Genomic DNA, 10,862 nt, shown 5'->3' on the forward strand with positions numbered 1-10,862 from the left:
AAAAGTAATTTACACGAATATAAAAAATGAATCGAATCAATAATTTTTTTTAAATATACATATAAGACAAATTTATATAAATTGTATTATTTGAATGAATACATTAACAAATACAATCGTTCACTTTAAGCTTTGGAAATACCACATTTTGCTCGATTTCACACATGTTGTGAATTCAGTGGTGAAATTCATTCAAGAACTTTGATAGTTTGTGTTAATTTTATCTTAATAACATGTACAAAATCATAATTTGACTTTTTTGAAAGACTCTTCTATTCGCTAGCAGGTGTGTTGTGAATCTATTGACGAAAAGGAATATTAAGTCATTATTTTAACGTTTAAAATGTTTAATTAGCCATAATGTATGTACTCGAGTGGATCTTATAATGATGTGCTGCCATTTAAACATTTGAACCTATACCAAAGGTTTAAAAGACCTCTGTCCTATCCATTAGATAATAGACGCCCTTCATTCCTATTTTCACATTTTTTTTCAGAAAAAAGATTGCTTATACACCTTCAAATATGATTATAATTTATGATTTTAATGAAATTTGAAGTCAAAGAGAAGTCGAATTACATTCATTGACTGGTTATCAAGTTATTGCTAAGCCTTTATATGTCATGCATGCATAATTTGATTCTCTTGAAAGGACTTGTACGATAATCAGAATGATTATTTTGACTTTTAATTTCATAATTTATATTTCTCTTGTTTTTTGTCATTTCAATGTTCAAATGGTTCGAAGTTTTAGTTAATTTTGCAAATCCAAATAGTCCTCAAATTAAAATTTTTTGCAAGCCTTTGTTTAAATCATTATTATTATTTGTAATCCAAACCATCTAATTTTAAGTTATTTTTGAAAGCTCAAAAGTCCAATTTTAATATTTTTACAATTCTAAATTTATCTGGAATTTTGACAGCCTCTCAATGTCGTCGCAACTTAAGGGGGTTGTATCAGGGTGTCTGGCATGCTCAACTGTTTATAACAAGCGCTAGTCAATGTCATAAGACACAACAACCAAAAATGGATCTTCTAACCCATTGGTCTGTAAGACACGTACTGGGCTTCAATGAATTCTGTTGGTATCTGAAGCAGCTGGCGAATGCCTTTACAAACTAACTTGATTTGGGCTTTCACTGTAGCAAGTAGGTGGGTATACTCATCTATTTGTTTGGTTAATCTCGACTCTCCCATTGAAATGAATTCCAAGGTTTCAGACCAAGTAAATTACAAGTGGAAAAACCCATTCCAATGTTTGAATGAACTCAAATAATAACATGTAAATGAACCCGATCCTCTGTAAGCAGGACAAAGTTAATAAGATTCATGTAAAAGCATATGTTCATATTAAGCTTGATCCTTTACAAGCAAGAAGTAAAGTGGCGTGGGGCTTTGGAGAGGATCGGTCGGTCCTCAATGGGGGAGAGATGCCGACCCCCCTTTCCTCTTCTTCCTTTCCCTTCTTTCCCTTTCCTTTCCTCCCATTTCTTCTTTCCTTTTCCCATCTTTCTTTCATAGCAATTACTAATTCTGAATTTCTATTATGTTTATTAATCGTTGCCTATTCTGAATTCTTCCTATTATAAACATTCCGAAATTATGAATTCTTATTATTTTTTTCTCTTCCTTGTTTTAAAATATTTCCTATTATAAATCCTTGTTTATTATATTCTATTTCTTAATTAAAAGCATTGCCTAATATAAGTCCTAATCCTTATATATAGGGATGTTTTGCTCAGGAGAGGTCTTTTGTTGCTTAAGAATTCAACGTTATGTTTGGACAGTTGTTGCGTCCTGTTTTCCCCTTCGAGGGTTGTATCCAATGGATAGGATGGTGCTCCGACTGTATCTCTTTCCCCGGTAGTGATTGTATTTTCATACCTTCCGCTGCATCTCTCCATTGCAATCGTCATCAACTTGTTGAAGCGGCCTCACAAAACAACACTGGTTTTCTGCAATCCACCACCGTCAGCCTCACGACTCCACCTCTGCTGCTGCACTCAAGATCAGGGTCCATCTACTGTTCAAGGTCACTGACCCACCACTTACAGTTACCTCCCAACTACATAACACCTGCTGGCACAACCCCTCCCCTTCCAGCCTTCCGTCTACTGTTGCCGCTAAACACCTCCCTCCCTCCATCCCGTGACAGCCCTGGCCTCCTCCATGTTACAAATGATGTCTTGGAACCATGCTTTGCCCCACCTGCAGCCTTAACATTCTCCCAACCCTTCCAGCTGCCACCTCAACCCTCCAAGACCCCCCATCACCTGCTGCCAGCCATCTTTCTGTCCTCCGCTTGCAGCTATCAGGTCAGAACGGCCAACAGGTTGCTGTCAAAGCTACGTCCAACTATCTTGCCGTAACAACCTCCTCCAATACCACCCCCTACTTGTTGTACAGCCGCCATGTGTCACTGTTGTCCTCGCCCTAGGGCGTTTTCCGATGTTTGGCGTTGTTATTTTCTAATTTTCTAGAGTTGTGTTTGTAAACTCCTTTTCAGTTTAACAATATTATTGTGTTTCTTTTGTGGCTTAGGTTTTTCCTTTGGTATCACTTGGTATCAGAGCCAGTCCAACACTAGTCTTATCCCAGGGTCTCTAGTATCCTCCTTTGCTCAATCCACCACACAAAATTTTTTTTTTCTTTCATTTATTTTTTATCTTTCTTTCCTTCCATAGGTCCCAAACCATCAAACATGCCACCAAGGAGAAATATGCTCGAGCCTACCCGAGAAGAGACATGGCGAGAACTTTGTCGCCTCCAACATAGACTTATGAATATTCAAGAGAAAATCCAGTGGGAGGTTACTCTTGACAGTGATCTGGAAGTTTGAAGGGAAGAATGAGAAATGAAGATGAAGCGGGAAACACAGCGCCAGTTTCTACCAAACTTACTGCCACCAACAATTGCACACTCTAGTTTGAAGTTGAGAGACCACATCACCAAGCAACCTCTCTTGCTACTATCCAACAAAACCAATCCGCATGTCTGTTAGTGCTAGAAATTGTTGCAAGTGCCACGAATTTGGACATGTTGAAGCAGAATGCACAACCAGGGGATTGATCTATTTCACCGAGTAGGGCATCATCGAAAAGTTGGGTGACAACACCGCAGGCATTGAAGTCGGTGAGGACATAAACGAGGAGAACCAACTTCCAGTTGAAGAGATAAACAACGATCTAGAAAGAGATGCAGGCTTCAAAGAGGATCCACAATTGTCGGCCAACAAGAAACTCTACCAATTTCAGTTGACCCCGAGATAGAGATTCTAACTGAGGTAACGGTAGCCATTCAGAAAGATAGTGAACTTGATGTAACAGACATTCATGCTGAGGATGAAATAGTGGTACCTCAAGCTATTGTTTCACAAATGGTGAGAGGAACATCAATAGGATTAACTTTAAATATCCAAAAAGGGCATGAGTTTGAGGAGTTGACCATTGATATTGGACCACTACAGAACAGAGCATCGTGGATTTTTCAGATGTATACACCCCTTCCTAAGTTAACGTTACGGGGGAAAGTCTAACATGCTAGAAGTCGAGTCATTTTGTGTCATGCCAAAAATATTACGGGGGATTATTTAGAGGTTATTTTCAGTCCAACATAGTATCCATCGTCAAATATCCTGACATAAGAGGTGAATACCAACTTGTAATGGGCTCTAGGAGCTTGATGGGGACAAAAATTCTTCAATGGGATCCAAGTCCTATCAGTAAAGAGAGGTCTCTTATGAGGAAGTGCTAGTGAGTGGGGTGCGGCTTGCCACAAATTTCACCCCAACATTGATCTCTCCTCCCATACCAGTTCCTTAGCTGCACTCAACTGATTATGAGCAATGGAAGAAGCAGGTTACCCCTAAAATGGCTTGATACCCGAGTGGTGAAACTACTCGGTCTGCCTACAGTTTTAGCTCAGGGCATGCCAAAGATGGACGAATATCTATTCTACCAAAATGTGTTTTGGAACGACAACACCTACAAAGTTAACCTACCAGGGGACTGCAACAATTCAACCACGTTCAATGTAACAGATCTGACACTGTACTTGATCCAAAAGCTTCGACAAATGAGGTTGAAGCTCCCCCGACCCCGTGAGACTAATGTGAGGCTTTGGAGAGGACCGGATGGTTCTCAAGGGGGGGGGGCTGCTGACTCCCTTTCCTCTTCTTCCTTTCCTTTCCTCATATTCTCTCTTTCCTTCCTAACACTTGCCAATTCTAAATTTCTATTATGTTTATTAATCTTTTCCTACTCAGAATTCTTCCTATTGTTAACATTGCCTAAATTATGAATTATTATTATTTTTATTCTCTTCTTTATTTTAAAACATTGTCGATTATAAATCCTTGCCTATTATATTATATTTCTTAATTAAAAGCATTGCCTAAAATAAGTCATAATCCCTCTTATATATAGGGGTTGTTTTGCTTAGGGGAGGAGGTATTTTGTTGGTTAAGAATTCAACGTTCAGTTTGGACAGCCACTGACGTCTTGTTTTCCCCTTTGAGGTTATAGTTGATGGATAGGGTGGTGCTCCGACTGTATCTCTCTCTCGGGAGGTGATTGTATCCTCCTTTCCTTCCCCCGCATCTCTCTGTCGCAATCATCATCAACTTTCCTGCTGCAACCGCCTTAAAAAACAATTCGCGTTATTTTCTGTAGTCCACCACCTTCAGCCTCACGACTCCACCTCTGTCGCTACACTCCAGATCAGCGTCCATCTGCTCATCTGGTATTGCCATCCAAAACCCAAGACCACCGGCCCACCACCTACAACTACCTCCCAACTACGTAACACCTGCTAGCACAACCCTGCCCTGCCAGCCTTCCATATACAGTTGCCGCTAAACACCTCCCTCCATCCCGTGACATCCCAGCCTCCTCCACGTTACAAATGATGTCGTGGAACTATGCTTTGTCTCACCTATAGCCTTAGCACTCTCCCAAACCTTCAAGGCCCCCCATCACCTGCATCCAGCCATCCTTCTATTCTACGCTTGCAGCTATCAGGCCAGGACAACCAACTTGTTACTGTCAATGCTACGTCCAACCACCTTGCCCTAACAATCTCCTCCAAAACCATCCCGTTTCTGCTGTCCAGCCGCCATACATCACCCTCGTCCTCGCCCTAGGGTATCTTCCCATGTTTGGTGTTGTTATTTCTCAATTGTCAAGAGTCATTTTTGTTAGCTCTTTTACAGTTCATCAATAATATTGTGTTTCTTTTGTAGCTTGGGTTTCTTCTCTGGTATCATAAAGTCTACAGACTTTAAATCAAGTAATGTCCAAATCCTTGATGATGACTGAGTCGATTTAAGATTTCAACCAAATGAGTTTATTTTCAAAGTTAAATTTCAAACTATATTTGAATAAACTCAAATAATATATTTATGTGAATGTGATCCTATGTAAGCTGGATAAAGTTGACAAGTTCATGTACAAAAATATATTAATATTGAGTCCATTTTTTTACAAACAAGAATTAAAGTTGACAGGGTTCAAATCAAGCAATGTCCAAATCCAAATCCTCGTTGATGGTCGTGTTGACTGAAAATCTTAATCGAAGTGATCAACTTTTAAATCAATTTTCAAATCAAGTTTTCAAAATCATAAATCAGAACATTGAAATTAAAAGTCAATCATTTAAAGCTAAAAGTAAAATCCACCCACCCATAGTTTGTCGAAGTTGACAATTTTTATGACTTTAGCTCACAAATATTGAATCACATCGAGTGTATCACTATATTCACACTAAAAGATTAGAAATAAAGTTAACAGGGTTCAAATCAAGCAATGTCCAAATTCTTGTTAATGACCGTGTTGACTGAAAATCTCAACCAAAGGGGTCAGTTTTTAAATCAATTTTCAAATCAAGTTTTCAAAGTCATAGATCAGAACACAGAAATTAAGAATCAATCACTTAAAGTTAAAAGTAAAATTCATCTACCCTTCACAACTATTTATTGAAGTTGACAATTTTTTGATTGACTTTAGCTCGCAAATATTGAATATCGAGTGTATCAATATATTCACACTCAAAAGTAATCTCACCAGCAAAGATGTGACTCGAGTCATTTGTTCGTGTGGTTTGACCGAACGACTCCACAAAAAGTAGTGGTTAAGACCCGAGCCTTCTGATTGGGTGTTGTCGCTAAATGACATCATTTTATTCCGGTCACGACTGCATCTTATATATTTTTCACTGCTTTCTATCATTTGAGTTGTGAACAATAAGAATATATTTGATTGGCATAAAATTTTCTGTGAGCTAAGGTCGACTTAAATTTTTCCCCTTAAATAAGCATCTACCTCGGATCTATAAGGATCCCCTAGACTACGTAACGCGTTGCTGACAAGAATTCTTCTGTTAGGTTGGTTCGAATAACTCCTCTGATTAATTATATCAATGACCACATCGATTCGGGACGATGAAATCATGATATCTTGATCAGATTTGTTACTATTTTCCCCATCATTCACTTTAAGGTCAAGTGATGAATTTTATAACCCAAAACATAAGTGTTATTATTATATATAATCAGTGCTTTAATAGGTAGCTTTAATCAAAAGTGCTCTCTTATTATCAGGAAAGATAATTAATTATAAAGGCTTGCACCTATGGGAAATCTCGAATCCCAGATCAAAAAGTCCTCACAAAATGAGGGCTAAATCTCTGCGTAGTGCTTTTCTATAATCCAATCTACCTTTTAAAAATTTAACCCGGAATATCAAATAGAAGCTCTCTCAACACTAAAGAGAGTCCTGTTCACGAATTTTCGAAGCTTACATTTATATATAAGTAATATATCGCATTGAAATATTTGTAAAAAATCAAAATAAGCCTTCCAAATTTCAATCCACAATTGCATGCTGGCGTAAGTGAAATGTTATATATATATATATATATACAATTAGCTATCATTATGCCATTGAGCTTTCATGTGATGCTTATAATTTCTGAAGGGCAAACAATGATGATTTGTCAATTTTGAGAACCATTCCGTCAAATTATGACAACTCGTTTGCTAGTGAACAAATTGATGGCAATCACAATTGCATTCTTTGGCACGCCTTCACCTTAGTTTGCTTACGGTTCTTGAGAATAAATAACTCATGGTTGCTTATTAGGCTACTTTGACTTCAAAAGCCTCTTGATGTTAACATATTGGGTCCACTGGTATTTCTGAGATAACATGTCCAGGAGGGAGAATTAACTATAGGAGGCGTACCCTAAATCCAATGTTTGGGGAAATCTACTTAAACAATCAATCTACCTCAGAAGAACTGCTCCTGATTTATCCTTCATTGAGGAAGCTCAAGGGATCACACAACACTTTGCCTTTGTTCAAAAAAATTCTAACACCAATAATCTAGCTTATGAAGCTGTTTAATTTTGCAAAGTCATTTTATAAAGCATCATGATGAATCCATATGACATAGCGCGCGCTGCATTTCAAAAATGTTTGAGGCAATGAAAGCCACTTAACTTTTGAGACAAAAAGATTCAGTGGTGTTTATTTTTCATATTTAATTGCTTTTTAGAATTTGTAGTCACATTGTAATTTTTGCTGGCTGTTTTTATAACAAATTTCTTCCTTGAGTTGTTAGCTAAACATATTTTTTTTGTTTATGAATTTTTACATAATGAACATGTGCTGCCTTGTGAGACCTTTTGTAAGAGCCCTCTTACCAACTGAAAGCAAGGAATTGTGGTATTTTCTTCTTAAAATATTGCCACCCTTTTTGTTGCAGGTGAATATGAATGAAAAAGATTATCAGCGAAAGAAGAATAAGTTTTTACCCAAGATACATGCTTGGTATGTTTTGTTTTTTCGCTGACTTGTCATAAATTATTTTTTTTTTCTTCCCTCTTTGTTGACAATAGTGTTTGGAATATGGTTCTTTGCTGCTGATTCTGTTATTTTACCTAAGAATATTTATAATGCTATCTCATTAATACATTTCTCTGAATAATTCTTGTTGATATGCTCAGTAGATTGCTTTAAAAAAGGTATACCAAAGTTAATCTAGAATTTGTTTCATGCCATGAGCAAAATATGCTATTTAATTATTGTTCACATTCATGTGAAGATGATAAAGAAAGATTGCATAAGCTTGATTTTGAGTGAACTCTTTATTAAGATGCAGGCCCCTTTTCATCCATAAGTTTGGTTTGGGTACAAAAATAGAGTGAGAATCTTGTCAGATCCAACATTGTTTGGTTAAGATCCAGGAACTGAACCATGTTTTGTGTGTTCATAATGGTTGGGACTAGATCCTGTTCTTGCTTTCAAGAGATGTTCTGTTGACCCACGAATTAATTTTATATTTGGTTTATCTTAGTAGGCCCAATGACAACTTAGATTTCGCTGTAAAATAGTGAGATCTTTAAGTTTTGTTAAGCTTAAATAGCTCAGTATAGCAGTGAATAAAAAAGTTCTTGTGAGCCCATTTAGGCAATCATAATAGATTCTGCGACGTAAAAACAACAGACTCTTTGTACAGAATAAAAGTAAATACCCACGTTATTTCATTATTAGAGACTTATCAATATCTCTACTATTTAAAATGCCAAACCATAAAGTTTATCAAGTCAATTACATACCACCATAAATTTCAGCAAGTCGATTACATATCATTCAAATTTCTCAACCATATAGTTTTATATGTGTCAAGCGCATTTCAATTTTCCATGAATAGATTGCGTACCAAATCCCTCAACTTTACCTTTCTACATTCACCAGCCATGTTTCAGCTTTTGCATTCTACATATTGCATGTCAAATCTACAATCATACACCTCTTTATGAGCTTTATATTGTGTAATTCTACACAACTTTTTACACTAGAAATCATTTCTAGTTTCCAGCCTGACGAATCTACAAATATTAGCACTCAGATAATAATCAATATGACAATGTCTTAGCTTACTATAAGGTAATTACATAGTCTTTATGTATTTGCTGTAAAGAATGAGAATCTAAATATGGTAACCGAATGTTGATGTATCCTTTAAATGAAGCGAGTTCTTCCCCATATTCCTTAGCATCATCTCATTCAATGCTACATGTAAAATAAAGAGGGTGAAAGCCAGTCATAATGTAATTATTGTAATTATCATTTTCAAGTGCTTCTTGCATTTCAGTTGCTTTGTACAAAGATAACTATAAATTTTATTTTGTATTGAAAATAATTCTCGTCTATCACAAGCTGAATAATTTCCTGATGTACCATTGTTGATATATATTAGATCATATTCAATAAGAAATTGATAGATGCAAAAGCAGGAAAAAAATAAAGAGAACGTTGAATAATTCATTGATGAATATTTTGATTATTCTTCTAAAGCTTACGGGCTAATGGCATTTTAAGGAAGGAAAATTTTATTGCACATGGCCGAAGTTCAAGGAGCTAGGCATAATTGTCGACGGCTTGAAGGTAACTCATACCTATCAATCATCTATGAGTTTCAATTGGAAGAAGCACATTAAGGAATATCAGCTGTTTGTTGGTTTAGTTTGATAACATAAAGCCTTACTCAAGGTGTCAAGTAAGGACCTCAACCTAATATACCAAGGGCTTAACTAGGGTTGTAAGTGAGCCAAGCCGACTTGTGAGCTAGCCGGGTCGGCTTGGCTCGGTTTGGCTTGAAAATTGGCTCGTGAGTTAATTTTGATGAGCTAACAAGCCAAGCTCAAGCCAACCCCGACTCGACTCATTAGCTCATGAGCGGGCTTGTTTAAAAAAAATATTAAAATAAAATATACTCAAATATAATAAAAGCCAATGCTATATCTTTAAATTATGAAAAATGTTTAAAAAATTATATTTTATATTTTTTACCTAGTGATTTCTTATTATTTATTTCCTCGTTACTAATTTTATATATCATTTTATTATAAACTAGCTTGAGTGAATATTATATTCGTATTTCATAATAAAGAAGTTGGTTTGTGAGCCTGCTCAAACTCGTAGAATTAAGCTCGAGCTCTAACTCGATTATTTAATCAAGCTCAAGCTCAAGTTGATCGTTGCTCGTTCTCGACTCTGATTCATTTATACCCTTAGGCATAACTACTCAAGATTGAACCCTGGTTGAATGAATGGAATTATGTTAGAGATATCTGCATACCGGTTGGTGCTCTAGTGCCTGACTAGTGGAGTGGTGAACAGATGCATATTTTGAGGAACAATAGTTTGGGGGTATCCATATCAACCTAGTAGTAACCATCCAATTTAACAAATACATAAAAAAGTAGTTGAAATCTGGGTATATCCATATCATTCAACCTGTAATTCACCCCCCTGCCACCAACATCTCTTACCCAAGCACCCCCATCCTTCCAAACAATCCGTAAAGTAATCCCATTTTTTTTAGCTGCAGGCAATCCGTTGCAGTAGATAAGCAGGGAACTTGTTCTTTTCTTTGAATCTCATTTTTATCATATTTAATTTTACTGATTGCATCTTTTTCGCATTTGGGAATTTGTTCAGGGTGCAGGAGCATGGTGGCGAACCTATCATTCCTTTCAGCTGCGTTCTTGAAAAAAACCTCTCAGATATGCCACCAGATGAAGCTGCTAAGTATTGTGAGGAAAACAAATTGCAGAGGTGAGTTACTGCTGCATTATTTCATGACTGTGAAAGTTGACTGTAGAGCACAAGAAGCTATAAGTTTACTCAGATTTTACCGCAAATATTTGTTACCACAAAAATGGTGGTTAGAGTACGTTACTGCAATTCATTCGGCTTCTTTTTGTGTGGTCTATTCTTACAAAATTCTTGTTGAAAGTTTAATTTATCAACTTAAACATTGCTCTTCCTTACATAACAATATATATATATATATATAT

At 36.5% G+C, this 10,862-nt stretch overlaps 1 protein-coding gene across 3 annotated transcripts in view; it reads left to right on the top strand.

The window, feature by feature from the left end:
* The window catches only part of LOC110029435 (obg-like ATPase 1), a 53,076-nt gene that overhangs the window by 17,846 nt on the left and 24,368 nt on the right, over positions 1-10,862 (top strand). For all 3 annotated transcript variants that reach the window (XR_002294540.1, XR_002294541.1, XM_020731736.1), the window contains exons 7-8: positions 7,763-7,827; positions 10,504-10,620. Coding sequence is in view for 1 of the 3 variants with exons in the window: in XM_020731736.1 (XP_020587395.1) it covers positions 7,763-7,827; positions 10,504-10,620 (182 nt within the window). In the remaining 2 variants the exon portion in view is untranslated. The remainder of the gene's footprint in view (positions 1-7,762; positions 7,828-10,503; positions 10,621-10,862) is intronic.

The sequence above is a fragment of the Phalaenopsis equestris genome, unplaced genomic scaffold, assembly GCF_001263595.1.
Source record: "Phalaenopsis equestris unplaced genomic scaffold, ASM126359v1 Scaffold000572, whole genome shotgun sequence".
NCBI classification, from domain to species: Eukaryota; Viridiplantae; Streptophyta; class Magnoliopsida; order Asparagales; family Orchidaceae; genus Phalaenopsis; species Phalaenopsis equestris.